A 16,657-nucleotide genomic window follows, 5' to 3' on the forward strand; every position below is an offset into this window, starting at 1 on the left:
ATCGTTACGTAATAATAAAGCGTAAAGCCGCTTTTTTTCCCTTATTCTAGTAACCTCGATAGATACTAGATTCTCCGGTTGAGATGTATGCCCATTTCGACGTCCTCCCTTTATATCTCTACCCATCTCTTTTTGTTATATAAGAATTTGTGTTTGCGTGCGAGTATAGAATACCTATCCAAGCAGCCGAATACTGTAGTGGGTTTTATTTTGTATTAACTAAATGTTTTTTAATTACGGTACCTACTGAATTAAATTAGTGTTTTAGCCTCTATCTCTATGGTTCCTTTTTTTTAAAGGAATTCTATGACCTGGTAACTAAGACCTTTCAGTCATGTCTTATTTTAATTTAGATTCTTATTTTTACGAAAATTAATTTAGACATTAATCAACTGGGATGAAATGAAATGAGATGAGATGATATGGGATGACATATAATCTCAGTAAAATAGTGGTCATTTACTGAGACTTTTTCAGTGATCTTTTTGGAGGATCCTGAGAAGTTACGTTCAGCGGCTTTGTTTCATTTTCCTTGTGTAATAACGGTGGTTTTTTATACATATTTAGTATCTGTGAAAGTGCACAAATGTGGGAAAATGAAATAAAGTCGCTGGACGTAACTTCTGGGATCCTCCAAAAAGCCTACTGAAAAAATTTCAGTAAATGACCACCATTTTACTGAAATTATATTTCATCCCATATCACCTCTTATCACTTCATTTCATCCCAGTTGATTAATGTCTCAAATTAATCATCTTCATTTCATTCCATATTATCATTTATCATAAAAATAAGAATATAAATTAATATAAGACATGACTTAAAAGTCTTAGTTACCAGGTCATAAAATGCACTCAAAAAAAACCTATTGTCAACACAGAAACTCGCTAACATTTTCAGCACACAAAAAGTTCGTTCTATCTACTTCTTTTTACCCAAAGATTGCTAAAGTTAGAATGAAAAAGGTATACTTTTGTTAAATTGCAGGAACCTGATAAGGTAATTGTGATTGCTTTGGATATCATCGTCTCTGAAATGCAGTTCGTATTATTTGCAATGTGATAGGTCCAATATTGTCCAAGTTGAGAAATCTTCTCGTCAAAAATACAAAAGTTCGAGTACCTACATGTGTACGCCTGACGAAGATCGTGTTACATCAGAAGAATTTGAATATTATTTCTATTCATTCTCAAAATCTACTCAAACACCAACTGGAATGGAGTTTTAAATGACAAATCAACTTGCCAAGATGTCGGTGATACTCCTCTATGAATTTGACAAGGAGAAGATGTGTATGTTGGTATAAAACAGAAATTGGACGAGCTTAAAAATCCTTTGAATGTGTAAATAACCTAGGTAGATCTACGTCATGAATAAAGTAGCGGATAACAACGTTCAGAATATAAAGTGTAGTCAAATGAACACGAAAAATAAAAGTAAAAAGACCAAAGATCTTTCTCAAGCTGATGAACTTTGTATAAAGAGTCAAGAACATTTGAATGAGACTTTAGCTAATACTCTACACATTAATAATATCAATAGTAACCTAACCAATGGAACGAGCGACCATTCGAACGGCAGTTCCGAAGTTTTAAGTGAGAAAGCAGATGGACAAGGTGAAACAGTGAACAAGGTCACGAACGATGTAAATAGTGTACAGCATAATGACACATCAAATAATTTTGAAGGCAAAAAGACAACCATGCCTTCAATAAACAGGTGTTTGTTAGATATGGCCTTAGAGAAGCTTGAGATAAACACCAACAATGAAGATCTATTGCCTCGTGATGACGTTGATATTGTCTCTTATGAATCTGAGTTACAAATGCCTGAAATAATGAGACTTATACAGAAGGATTTATCTGAACCATATTCTATATACACCTATAGATATTTTATTCATAATTGGCCTAAACTTTGCTTTCTGGCAAGACATGAAGGGAAGTGTATTGGTGCCATTGTATGTAAGTTAGACATTCATCGAAATGCAGTAAAAAGGGGCTACATTGCAATGTTGGCTGTTGATGAGAAATATAGGAAGCGAAAGATTGGCTCAAGATTAGTGCGGAAAGCAATTCAGGTTTGTAAAATGAAAATTATCATAAACTTGGCCATATCACTAAATCATGTTTACCTAAATATGGCATATACTAAAGGCTCTAGTTCTAGAAGAAAAGTTATTATAAACAAATATTCTACTTCCCTTAAAATACCTATAGGTAATGTGTAGGATAAGTGTGGTAAATGGAAAACCCATTGTTGGGGGTCAGTGGTAGACAGATACCGGTTTGCATATTTATGGTAAAAGAGGATGCCTTTGTAATATCACAATTCCAAAGAGTGTCCTTTGCCACTTTCTTATAGTATTGGGATCCTTGGGGTCAATATTTCGAGCAGTGTTCAGCATCAATGTCATAGGACTGTAAAGCCAAATTGCCTACCAAAATGTTGGGAATGTAGACAACAACAGAGTGAATTAGTACAGAATGCCTGGACAAAGACCAGTAAAGCTTTAAAAAGTGCATGTCTTGCTTTATGTGGTGCTGTTCCCATCTCTTGTTGAGGACACCAAAATGTTTGCTACTTCCATTTAACTCTATAATAAAGGGGTACCTAATTTGAGTTGTTAAAAATCCTATCCTCATTGTTTGTTTGGAAATGTGTATTTTACCATATTATGTTCCAAGGGGAGTGCTCTCAGGAATTGTTTAAGAATTGATTTAGAGACACAACTTAACTTAAAAAATTTGTACATTTTAAATATACATGTTTTTTTTTCAGGCGATGATAAATGACACTGCTGATGAAGTAGTCTTAGAAACAGAAATCACAAACAAACCAGCACTGAAGTTATATGAAAACTTGGGTTTTGTAAGGGATAAACGCCTATTTCGATATTATCTTAATGGTGTTGATGCATTGCGGTTGAAGTTGTGGCTAAGGTGAAATAAGTAGCTAACCGATGAGATTTCTCAATTTTGTGTTTAAATAACTTGCAATATGCAGTATTGAGTATATACATAAAATACTACTGTTTATATTCTTATCTATTGTGCAACATATTGCCATCTATGTGGATCTAGCCAAATGTAGTGTTTATTTCTCATTTTAATTCAAAATCATGTGATACATTGTATGTAATTTATTATAATTTTTTTCTCAAATACTGTTTAATGATAAAATCTATTGTAACAAAAATAATGAAAACAATCGAAAATTTAACAACACAAATTGAAAAATTTTTTTAGTCACTAATTTTGTTTATGATTTCCCTCTATTGATGTTATTTTTTCCAAGTTTAAAGATGAATCTTAGATTTCTAAAAAATTCTGTAATAAAACAGATCGAATCAAAACACAATTAAAAAGTTTTAAATGATAAGTCTTTTTTATCTATACCTTATCAACAAGTTTAAAAAACATAGATACTCCAATTTGATAATGTATTTTTTTTGGACTGGGATAGGTAGTAAAACCAATAGAATATTTATTGGTTTTATTTGCTAGTAATAAAATGGTATCCAGCAGCTATAAGAATTTAGAATTCAAATGTTGCCGTAATTGTAGAAGCTCCATCATAAATAAATGTATTATTTACAGGTTTATATTGCTTGGTTATAATTTTAATGGCTTCATGTGCAACACATCCACCTAAAAAGGCAGACACACTATGTATCTCGGCTCCCCCATATCGACACATTTCGTGGATATGATCATCTTTAGGAAATGGAGAACAAGATATATCACCTAAAAGTTTATTTACACAAGTTTTTAGCTTAGCAATGTCACCTTCTGGTTCCCAATCACCGGGAGCTCGGCAGTGCTCTGATCTAAACATACCAGCTGCCCGAAGCATAATATAGTGAACCATCATGACATCTGGCTCCTCTAAATATGTGGCTATATAGGATGCAACAGAATTTCCCAGTTGAAGTTCTGTTGCCACACAAGACCCCTTCACCAAATATAAATCATGAGCATGTCTGCAGAATAATTTAACATCTGCCTCACTAATACTATCACAATGCAATTGAGTGACTATCTGTCGAACTTTTCTATAGACTATTTCTGCATCATTTGCAGCTTGCATCTTGTAAATGTTTTGAAGTTTTACATAATGTTCTGTAGAGGCCGTCATATCAGGTAAGATTCCTTTCACTGGAAGTTTTCCCTTCCCTTCAGCCTCAACAAATGCTCTTAAGGCAGAGCACATAATCCAAAATGATGAACTATCCTTAGTTAAATTTGTGGCAGCACTATTATACATAAGTTTTGAGATATTCTTAGGCAAAAATGTAGGCATCAAAGCAGTGTTAACAGCTCTTATTGCTTCCTCAAAATTCTCTTCATTAATTGGTATTCCATTTTCATCTTTTCTAATGAAATCCCTTATTATATTTTTTATATCTTCTTTATCATTTCGCGTTACAGGCCATTTATTGTTATTGTTAATTTTCCACTTTTGAACAGCTTTATAAAGAATTATAATCCAAGGAATGTGACCATGATCTTTCAAATCAAGAGCATCAATATCAATACTTTCCATATGTTCTAACAATGACATAAATGGTTCATCTAGGCGCAGATCTGTTTGTTCATTATCAGGATGAGTTTCAGTAACAGCATGTTCTCGAATCTGAATTCTAAAAGACCCTAAGAATCCAACTGATTGGCAAAGTATAAAAGGAACATTTATATCCCACAGGTGTTGAGATAAACTTTGCGTTACTTTTTCACTTATTGTAGTAGCTATCACTAAACTGAATGATTTAAAAAAGTCTGGGTTCTCATCAAGTATCTGGTCGGGTGGTTCTTGGACTGCATGACCTTGTACTGCTGGATTTAATTCTAAAACAAGCCTTAACGCTTCGGATCCTCTGTTAAGACCTTTGCTAGACATTTCCAAAAAGAAATTATTGCCTATATCTTCATCACTAACTGTGCAATCATCAACTATAGTAATTGCACCAATTCCTGGAAGAACTATCGATTTCAATATTTCAGTACCCAAGGCAGTAGCATTAATTAAACATATGTGTCCGCTTTCAAGAGCACTTTGTCCGTGATCACCCCACAAACGAAGTTGCCGGTCGTACTGTTTATTCTTCTCGCTTTGTTCTGGTGATTTAGGAGATGGAGACGCCATAATATAAAACGTCAGTAAGCAAAAGGTTTACTTTTGAGATTAAAACCAATTTTTATTATTATGAAATTTATAAATGCAGTGATCAGTTACACAAAATCTAATCGAAATTGGCTGAATTTGAACGTTAGTTTTGCATAATTTTGGTACATTTCATGGTTGGTTACTGACATGACGAAATGTCAATTGGGCTAGAGTAGATAAAAGTCGTTTGTATAATGCAAGAAAGAAAGAGGTATCATACCATACAGCCTTATCTTACACATCTTACACAGTCATATTAGAAGCCGAAGTCGTATGATGTGTGATTATCTGAAATTGAGTAAAGTGAAATGACTTAGGTACTAAATTGTTCCACCTATAAGACAAACTTGACGATATAATAAATTGATAAAATTATCTCACTTGCTAGTTTCTATAATGGCTTCCCAACAAAATTAGGTAGCTTTTTTTGCAGCATATTTTGTAGATTCTACTTTGAAATGAATTTAAAATATACATATAGTTATAATATCTTAATTTTTACCATTTTCACTTTTTTTCTTTTTTTATTGCCTTTGTAGGCAGACGAGCACACGGCCCATCTGATGGTAAGTGGTCACCGTCACTCATGGACGTCAGCAATGCCAGGGGCAAAGCCAAGCCACTGCCTACAAACTTTCCAGTTAGACGTCGAATTTTAGGAACCTTGTTTATTATTTTAGTTTTAATTACTTTCATTATTCTGGCATATTGTACTTGAGCCACGACGACTTCTAACTCTCAATTTTTTTTTTATTCGTTTTACAGTCACATTTCGTCAAAACAGTCATTAACCATATTAGTCGCCCTTTAGTTACGAACATATTATATATATTATATATTATTAAGTCTTATGGCTATGACTTTGGACTACGAAATAGTTTGATGTATGGGTTTGTTCTCTTTGCATGTCTCGGGAACGAAAAAGAAATCTTTTAGTTTGATTTAAGTACCATGACATGGGGTAAATTGGGACAAACCTGCGGAAGATTCCATAGACCTATATAGTAGGGACACGACATATTGTTCTATACGTACAATTGCTTATATAAATAGCACCCATTTTGAAGGCACATACATAAACATATATCTATCTCGTTCTTACTCAGCACTTTAACTCGTAGGAAAACAATATAACAGTATTTCAGTGCGTACATAAAATGAAACATGAATATACGTAAATATCTCCGTCTCCGTCTAATGAGGCCGAAAATCCGCCATGTTTAGCGCGCCAAATGTCATTGTCACGTCAGTTCGGCCGTCTGTTTTGGGTTGTACATTATTTATTGTCTTTGATATCGATTTAATATGATTGATTATATAAAATTTCATAATTTATCATGCTTAAAACATACAAAAATAATAATTAAAACGTATTTTATAGGATCTCAAGAAAGTCGATGCCCTAAAACTATTATCTATATGTATTTAAATTCATTATGGAGCCCTCATCCGAAAAATCCATTTTTCGGTCGGAATCTATTGATCATGACACTAATCATAAATACCACTTTAAAATATGTCATCAAAACATATTTAGACATTCTGTTTAGATATTTCGGGAAAAAGGCTACCGACAAAATCTCTTCGGAACTATTTAAATAAAATAGTTTTATTCCGCAGTGAGTAAAACACTATTGTAAATTTGTTAAATATTTAATAATTAAGTGATTTTAGAGAGGAAGTCACAAGGAATGACGTTTGTAATTAATGAATAAATGTTCTGTAGGTGTTTTTTTTTTCACGCGGTCCCTTGATAAGTTTAAAATTTGAATCACTCTCAAGCGAAAGTGATTCAAATGGTGCGGCGCACCTTCCTTGGGGTGCGTTGTGGTAGTATGTTACGGACTTTAGAGTCAGCAAAACAATTAAAATAGATTGTAATAGTCTAAGAAAAACACGTACTCAAAATACGATAACATTTAGCATGCTAGAAATGGGCTGATTGATGGCTTTGAACTACGCCATATCTTTATGTTTTGCGACAAACGACAACATTATAAAATCAGTGTAGCAACTTTTAAAAATCATCATATCGTTTACTTGGCAAATTCGAAGGACGAACTTGTCTTAGATTACACCCATCTAAATCATATCATATTTGCACATAACAATATACCTACTTACTTCCCATTAAAGTATAAATTCTACAAATAAATAATACTCAACAATATTTAAAATAAAATGAGCCAAGAACGTTTATCGATAAAACCTGATAACATTGAAATCTTTTGTACAGCACTAAAGCCGCCATGTTTTGTGGCCAGATGACGTCACACTGGCACGAAATTTTGGTTGACGTTTCATTTCCATAGGTTTCCTACTTCATTGGAAGATTCTCAAAGTACCTGTAGCACGGAATCTACCTAATTTTCTTTAAGGTAATATTTATCAATGTATAGAAGAAAAACCAAGTTAACTATGGAAGTACTAAATATGAGTTAAGTTGTTCCCAAAAATTCATCAAATTAAATTGAAAATAGTGGTTGAAAAGTGCGTTTTAAAACAGTTTAAAGAACTTTTCAAAAAAGTAATATTATCGTTGTTTTTTCAATAAGATCACAGTTTATATAAGTGTTTAATACACCTGGAAATACCAAAACAAACGGTAAGTTGCAATATTTTTATTTTAAATACAATATTTCGACAAAATAAAAAATGTATATTTTTTCCTTTCTTTTTGGGGAAAATTGGGACGTATGTGGGGTAATTTGGAACGAGACTGGAAAAATTAGGGACGAGAAAACACAAACTTGGAACGCCAAAAGACAAAATAGGGATGGCTTGTTAGGGTTGTCACTGATATCTTATAATAGATTTTTTAGCCTATACTATCACTCAATTGCGTGATGTAAAGAAGGTTAATGTGTTTATCAGTTAGTTTATGTAAGTATTATAGATAAAAGAAAAGTATATGTATAATTACTTTTTTTTCGCGACATTTACCTTGTAATATCTGCCCGGTCGTATGTCCTTTACAGCAATAAAAATAAATTAAATTAAAAAGAACTCAAATGAATCAAAACTTTTGTTATTTCAGAATCTATCGTCGTTGTTGATTAAATAAAATTGTATTATTGCATTTCCAGTCCTTTTGTTTTCTATTTTTTATTATATTTTATGATTTTGTTTCAGAGTTGTGATTTTTAAGGAAATTAAATAATAATTTTCTAAAATATAACATGCACATACTTTTTTTGATCATTGTATTGTTGATTATCATTCACGTCACATCGCTTCGGAATAGAAACCAGCTTAATTTACACTATGTTGTGTATTGTGCTTAAATTATGGATTGTATTCATCATTTCGGTCCATATATATATTTGTATGGCATCTACCTACCTACCTATTATATATCGCAGTACTGCGAGCTGACAACCCTTACAAATATCCCAATGTAATCCTTACCCGTGTCAATTTACCCCGGACGCGGGGTAAATTGGGACGGGCATTATTTTACCGATTATTTCTTTAAAATTAATAATTAAAATAATGTAACGGTTTTTATCACCTAGGTACGATCAAGACTCAACTTACTTCTTTGGTTGAGCAGTGACTATTTAATTGGAACTATTTTAAAATTCAATCTGAAACTCGATTTTGTCCCTATTTACCCCATTTTACGGTATGTTGACAAAAGCTTCAAATTGCAAACGTCAAAACTTCAAGAAGCAAAATTGAAATTAATTCCATTTAATAAAACAAAAGTGTTGTTATTGGATAAAGAAAATTAGGATTTAAACCTTTCGAACCTTGTTTCTTTATGAAATGTTTATAATTATTATAAGCTATACGAATGTGTTTTGAAATGAATTTACAGACATTATTTCAAGACTTTAACCCCAGGTAGTTTTTATGTTGCTCACATAATTAATCGAGTCAAAGTGAAGGTGATTTTCGTTCTATGTTAATTGAACAATTGTTTGTTACAGCAAATTCGTCATTCACACTTGTCTTCTAATATTTACTGCATTATTAGCGCTGAAGTTAGATAAAACCATAACATGGTCATATTGGGCAGTATTTACTCCAATATGGATTTGGAAATTTCTTGTCGTGCTCGGGGCCACTATTGGAACTTATGTGTGGTGGCAGTATCCTCACTTCAGGTAACACTAAATTTCATATATAAATTTGAAAAAACGCTAAATTAATCAAGGTAAATCAAAGTTTGTCACAAACTTAATCAAGCTAGTTAAGATGATTGTTGACTTTAATGTAATGTATTAAACATATTTGTGCATAGTTAAGTACGACCATCCTGTTAATAGTATACTTTTCATTCTCAAGAGTGAGACAATCATTATACAATATAATTAAGACGTTGACACATATTCCAAGGTCTGTCTATAACTCTGTTACTAAGGCAACATCATGTGAGCTAATACATTTAGTGAACCTTGAGTTCAGCGACCCATCAAATGTCATAAAAATAAACTACTAGTAAAATAAATATTATGTCACAATTAATATTATAAAAAATGTTATTAAATTGCAGATTGGAGGGAGAAGCATACATCCATTATAAAGCTATGCTGATAAGTCTTGCCATTCACCTAATATTACTTATGTTTGAGTTACTTGTCTGTGACCAGTTAACTACCAGCCGCCATGTATGGATCCTAGTCTTTATACCTTTAATCTTTATAAGTATAGTTTCCATTGCCATCTGTATATGGTCAGTAAAACATGATCGAAGTTATGAGGTGAGTGTTATTGGTATCTTAATTAAATAAATGACAGGGAACAAATCACACACAATTATCAGGTCCCAAATTTAGATTACACCTGATATGGGACTAGAGATACACTTTAAACACATACATACTTATAGATGTTGAAAAATTCAATTTATAGCAATTAAATATATTATTCTTATGTTGGCTATTTATATTTCTCAAAAGAGCAACTAATAGCTTGTATCCTAAAAATTTATATTAATCATTGTTAAAAGGTAAGAATGTGACACTAGTTTTGTGTCACAAGTGGAGTCCTTGGAGAATATGTCATAATAAAAATACATTATTCAGAAAAATAAAATATTTCTTTTTTTCAATGTTTCAACAATAATTAAAAGTATAAAACTGTTTGAAGGTTTAAAAGAGAGTTCGTTGTCTTCATACTTGTGTCAACAAATATTTTGAAGAGACAGAAAATAGTACTAAAAGAATTAGAACACAAATGTACAATAGGCACATTTAATTGTAGAATGTACATTTAAGAAAATAATGATGTTGCACTCTTGGATTTCAGAATATTCTGATCCTTTTCAATTAATTGTTTAATTAACTAGGCCATTACATAAATATTTATAATCTAAGAATCTTTCCACATTTTATTTGCCAATTATTTTTTTTATGTTTATTTTAGTTGGAATTATTTTGTGCAGTGAATATACTTCAGTTTATATTCTTGGCCTTGAAATTGGATAAATTTATACACTGGTCCTGGGAGGTTGTGTTTGTCCCACTATGGATACTAATGTGCCTCAGCCTTGTAGGTGAGTTTATGATCTTAAAGCACTAGAACAGAACCTGTCAACAAATAATCTATAACTCTTTAAATTGCAATTCTTTAAACGTAAAATTTTCATTACTATAAGATCTAAATAGGCCTAAAAGATTTGCAGCTTGCCGCCATATAAAGTAATGTAAAAAAACTTTTAATTACAAGATAAGAACTGGAATTGTTTTATTATAGGCTGAAAATAATGGTAGTGAATGAAAATAATAAATTCTATCAATCTTACAACTAAACGAATTTTATTAGGTACATTTTTATAGGTTGACTCTTGCTGCCGTTATGGGCCCCTCTGGGGCAAGACCTCGGCTCTAGGGTGAATATGCCTATTCATAAAACTAAGAGTATTGATTCATAAACTATTGCAGGTGTTTTATACAGTATCATATTTGCTGGAATTTTACTACGAACTCCCGAAGTTAACGTACAGCAGAGACGTACAAGCTTCAACTCAGCACTTGCCTACACTTTCACTGTGATACCTATCTTGGTATTCCAGGTACTGATTCCATATTTTATTTTGCAACTATTAAATAAAAATAAAAAACTTTTAAAATAAAACCACAGAAGTCTTCAAAATCCAGATAAGTTTAATCGTCAACCTATTTGAGATTTAAGTGGTTATTCAAGGTTGTTGATATTGATTATTTAAATTGGCTTGACTACTATCTATCATAAGTCTACCCAGTCAAACATGGTATAGAGTATTGTGAATCCGCTCAGAAACAGCCAATGGTCAGGACCATTTTTACATACATTTATACATACTTGAATGTAATATGGGTCTGATGAGGACAGGTTGCAGAATTCTCTTTCTGATACGTTCGTCATTGTTATTATATAATACTGAATTTTTTTATTATTAAACAATGATTAATACTTCTGCTTTGCTTACCAAACTTAAGATATTGTTTTCCATTATTGTCAGGCTAGTTAGTAATTTACAGCTGTTGTTAGCCTTTTTTTATTGCTTAGAATGGTCAACAAACTCACAGCTCACCTTAGTGAATGCCACCACACACTTAGAGATACGAGGTATAATACTCAAATAGGCAGGTATAAATGAGTATGTGCGGGCTCACCAGATGTTCTACCACTTTTTTTTTGCGTCTGAATGTTATAGCATGATTTCTTCATTGGGTCTTTTGAGAGCTTGTGTTACCCACGTATTTTAATACCAAAATTAGTAACTGCCTGCGAAATTTGGCCATAGGCGTAGCCGCTTACCGATACTGTCCGATTTATCCTTTAAGCCCACTACGCCTCCCTCCAGAACGATTCCCTTACATACTGTAGACAAATAATCACTATCAGCATTTGCACTTTATTTTTCAGGTTCTATTAACTAACAAGTTAGATGATGGCCTATCATTTACTTATATAGTGATAGTGAGTCCGCTATTCATCAGTTATGCTACACTAATTATTATGTCGTTCAGTTCAAAAGGAGGAAACAAATGTAAGTATGCATTATTTTTATTGCCTTTGTAGGTAGACGACCATACCATGAGTGGTCACGTCGCAATCTTACTTATTTCAAGGGCACAGCTAAGTCTCTGCCTACTGCATCCTAGGTCATATTAATTTTATTATAATCATTAGCTCGTTATCATTGAAATTCTCAATCATTTCCTTTGTTCATTTGTTCATATGGTTCGGGAAATCTATACTAATATTACAAAGCTGAAGAGTTTGTTTGTTTCAATGCGCTAATCTCAGGAACTACTGATCCGATTTGAAATTTTCTTTCGGTGTTAGATAGTTCATTTATCGAGAAAGGCTATAGGCTATATAACATCACGCTAAGACCAATGCGAGCGAAGCACCAATAAAGACGCTAAGACCAATGCGAGCGAAGCACCAATAAAGAATGTTTCAAAATCGGGGTTTTTTTCCTTTTAAGAGCTTCCGCTGCGTGCGCTGCAAAAACGATTAAAGTTTCGCTAAAATAGTGTATGACAGAATTGTTCCGCTTTAAAAGATCTAAAAAAAGTCTGCGTCAGTATATGTCTATATGTTAAGGTTAGCCAACCTTATAGTGAGCCCACTATAACGTTTTTTATGCTAACCAAATTTATTCAAAGAAAAGCATTATTTGTGAACTATTCCACGCGGACGAAATCGCGGGCAAAAACTAGTAATAAAAATATATCTATCTTAATAATACCGACTGACTGTCGGTGCCCACAAAAACTAAAGAATATAATATAAATACTTATAATGTCTATTTTAATTGTATTTGTGAATTTTAATTATTATTAATTGATTCCAGGGTGGTTTGGTATCCGAAAAGATTTCTGTCAATTTTTGTTATCAGTATTTCCACTGTTGCAAGAATACGCGAATATCGCTTACAACAACAATAACGTGAACCGCTCTAACGGGATCCCGAACGAGCTTCCCGCGAACCAGGAGCCGTACAGAGATGAGGAGACCCACAAAAAAGTCAAAGAGAACAAGAGATCGGCTAAGAATCAGAAAAAAAACGAAGCTATGAAACCGGTCGTGCCTATTACCAGCATAGATATGCCGGACTGAATTCTCCATGTTCGAATGTGGTTCAAAAATCATGTGTTCACGTTGTACGGTACGTAAATATAACTAAACGGGCTTCGGATAGATACCCTTACACAGCAAACATAATTTGTTATTGTTAAGTTTGTTAATAAGCATTAAGCTTGATACGCTGTTAGGTAATAGATATTAACTAACATTCACTTTTTATTGTTGTTCGATTTAAGGTATTATTTTATATGTGTATAGATGCGATTTGTTACCTTTTGTAACATTGATTAGTACGCGTACCTTTTATTTTTTTTACAAAGTTGAGCATTTTAGTGTAATGTTGCGTTCAAATCAAATGCAAGTATTTTATAAGTTATTTTCCCAGTATTTTAGTTTAATTAAATACGTGAACGATAACGGTTGTGGTTCACGCATTTCAAATACACACCTATAAAATTATTCTATATATTTTTTTTGTCTTATAACTATCGACTTATCATATTTTAACATTATGAATTTCTTACTTTAAAATGTTTTCGTTGTTTTCGTCGTGGGTGCTATTAAAAAAGCAATTAATACTGATGATTAAAAAACATCAAGCTTTTTGTGATGTGTAATTTTTTTTCGATTATCGTTTGAAAAAATAAATCATATAATTATTTGAAAAGCAATCGTGTGTTTTAGACGTGGTGGTAATTGTTTTGCAATATAAGCGATTAGAATATTTTTATAGGTTAGTTTTGAAGTTAATTTGATTGAATTCTAGGCGAAGGAAGCTACTCTGTGGCAACTACGATATTGTATGTAATATAAATTCACGAATAACACTAGTAAATTATGCTTTAGGCAAATATGTAGGTAGATATGTTTCTAACTTTAAACAACTTTACAGGTTAAATGTTTTAAAATATGTAACAATACTTGTATATTATTATTATTATTGGTAGTATTTTCTTTGTTTTGCTTTTAATGACGGAATTGAGTATTTTATATATATTTACTAATTATGAAAACGTAATTTTAGTTTTAATTAAAGCTTATACTTATAAATAGAAAATCTGTGTTAGCTCACCGCCAGTTGGCAGCGTTCCCAGAAGGATGGCAGCATTTTATATATTAATTAACTGGATATATTAAGCAGCGTTTAATTTAGTTAATTTGTTTCGCGAAATGTAACATACAACTCACTCGACCAAATTTTTTTAAAGAATATTATGTAAATTTATAAACAGATCGCCCAGTTCGTAGAATAATCTCGAATACAGTGTTCCGGATTCGATTACCATTTGAAGTTCAAGTGCAGCTAGCTCTAGTTTTGTATTTGTAAATTTGTGATTCACGCAACGAAAATATTCTATCCATTAAACCTATATTATTATTTAATAAATGTCATATTGTCAAACATACATATGTATATAATGGCTTAAGTTACTGTTAAGTTATTATAGGGCGATTACAACTTTGAAACGTATCCTCCAAAAATCAACGGGAAATTCTTACGTCCATAGATTAATAATAACAAAATCATGAACGTTACTGTGCTGATAAAATACTGAATTAAACACGCTATTTTATTAGAGTTTGCTCATTGAACAGTTTTGCGTAAGCAGTCTAGAAATAAACAAGATTGAAATGTTTCGATAAAAGCGTATGAATTGAATTGATTCTTATTTAATCGGGTCATCGCAAATACTGGAAGAAGCTAGCATCAGAACGAAGACCATGAAGAATATGATGCCTCCGTGAGACATAGAAAGCTATAGAAAACGAAAACTAGCAGTAATAAAATAATAAAAAAATCAGGCAAATTCAGGTTTTTTTTTCACAATGGCGTCACAGTTGGGCCTTTGTTGCCGCTATATCTGTCAGTTTCCGAAACATCCAATAATATACATACCATTTTTACATTCAATCTAATTGATCAATTGATACAGTTTGTCGATACCTTTACTGTTAGGAATAGCTTAATTGAAAATTTCTTGTACAGTTTTCGTAAGCTTCCCTGTACTGTTCGAAAATAGATCGAGAAAGGCTCACCTCATCGAAACATTCGAGTATTCATCATAGTAGGTACAGCGAAAACGTTGCGTGATAAATAATAATTCATAATAAACTTCACATATTTCACGTTCGTGACATGCACGTTCTAAGTAACGCTACGAAAAAGCACGCGAATACAAAGTCATGATTTATAATTCGGAGCCTGATACGAGCCGTTTCAACGCTTTATTAGCGTGAAACGCATACTGCGGCAATTATATTGCTGAAAATAACTTCATTAAATCCGTTGTGGTAGAAATTAGTCGTGAAAATTTTGACACTAATATTTTCGGCTGACAATCTATGTATCTATCTTCTATCTATATATATAAAAAAGGAATTGCTCTTCGTTAGTCTCGCTAAATCTCGAGAACGGCTGGACCGATTTGGCTAATTTTGGTCTTGAATTATTTGTGGAAGTCCAGAGAAGGTTTAAAAGGTAGATAAATATGAAAATTAAATAAAAATTAAATAAAAATAACAATTTTGATTTTCCTTTGATGTGTCCCCCGTCGGACGGATTCCTTTTGTTTGTTTTAAGTTTATTTTATACAAAAGTTTCGGTCTTTTATTTATAGAATGAGGCACTACGAAGTCTGCCGGGTCAGCTAGTTTAAAATAAATTCTGATTTTAAATTCGATTACAAAGCTACTTATTTCACGGGCACGTTGCCATTTATTCAACTTGATTCTGCTTAATTCTGTCTCAGTATAAATCTGTCAAGATATCCAGTATCAAACTTATTTTGTTCTCGGTTTTTGTAGGTCATGTCCTTCATTTTTAAAGGTCGTGCCAAACATGAACGTCTTATTCTAAATTAAATGCCTTCATCTGGTTCGGTTTTCGGCACCCTAAGCCTGAGGTCACAGACAAGCCAGTAATTGTAATTTCTTGGTCATGTCCACTTCTTAGCGATCGGCCGCGAACTCTACTTGTCCTTGAGAAGTAGTTTCACACCATACACTCCATATTGTTAATTTATAGCGTTTAACAATTGCCTTAAAACAATAATGCAAGTATTGTTACTAGTCAAAGAGTATTTTAGACAACCTATTAATAGTAATGGTTATGTTACTGTGATACTCTTTCTTCCTCTGAAAAATTACCTGATTATTTTGTTAACATTGTATTATTTATATTGTTTCATCCGAATTAAACACGTCGGCTCTATTAATTGTGTTTTATTAATGCATTAATATTGATAACCCCACGAAGTGAACTTGAAATTGTTTAGCTTGCGATTAGCGATTAGCGAGAGGTCAGCGCTACAAACAACAGCTGTTAGCATAATGCGTTTTGTTTAATCAATATCATCGTGTCAACAGACGCCTAAATTCAATACCTAGATATCATCAATCAACACCCCAAATTCTTTATAGAATATTATGTTATATGAATAAGCGTACATTTTATGTCTTTAAAATA

The 16,657-nt window shown here is 32.4% G+C and overlaps 3 protein-coding genes across 3 annotated transcripts; 2 read left to right on the forward strand and 1 right to left on the reverse strand.

Annotated features, from left to right (window-relative positions):
* The first annotated feature begins 852 nt into the window (after positions 1-852).
* Positions 853-3,378, forward strand: LOC114249089 (uncharacterized). Its single transcript, XM_028182563.2, has 2 exons — positions 853-2,080; positions 2,782-3,378. Exons 1-2 carry the CDS (start codon positions 1,370-1,372, stop codon positions 2,944-2,946), a joined length of 876 nt encoding a protein of 291 aa, XP_028038364.2. The 5' UTR covers positions 853-1,369; the 3' UTR covers positions 2,947-3,378.
* A 103-nt stretch (positions 3,379-3,481) lies between these two features.
* On the reverse strand, positions 3,482-5,337 carry APP-BP1 (Nedd8-activating enzyme E1 regulatory subunit APP-BP1). Its single transcript, XM_028182561.2, has one exon. The coding sequence runs from the start codon at positions 5,143-5,145 to the stop codon at positions 3,538-3,540; it is 1,608 nt and encodes a 535-aa protein (XP_028038362.2). The 5' UTR covers positions 5,146-5,337; the 3' UTR covers positions 3,482-3,537.
* A 3,460-nt stretch (positions 5,338-8,797) lies between these two features.
* Positions 8,798-16,402, forward strand: LOC114249087 (transmembrane protein 185B). The gene is made up of 7 exons (XM_028182562.2): positions 8,798-9,012; positions 9,099-9,275; positions 9,665-9,872; positions 10,537-10,666; positions 11,055-11,185; positions 12,022-12,145; positions 12,959-16,402. Exons 1-7 carry the CDS (start codon positions 8,963-8,965, stop codon positions 13,222-13,224), a joined length of 1,086 nt encoding a protein of 361 aa, XP_028038363.2. The 5' UTR covers positions 8,798-8,962; the 3' UTR covers positions 13,225-16,402.
* The last annotated feature ends 255 nt before the right edge of the window (positions 16,403-16,657 follow it).

Source organism: Bombyx mandarina, chromosome 18 (assembly GCF_030267445.1).
Source record: "Bombyx mandarina strain Sakado chromosome 18, ASM3026744v2".
Classification (NCBI taxonomy): Eukaryota; Metazoa; Arthropoda; class Insecta; order Lepidoptera; family Bombycidae; genus Bombyx; species Bombyx mandarina.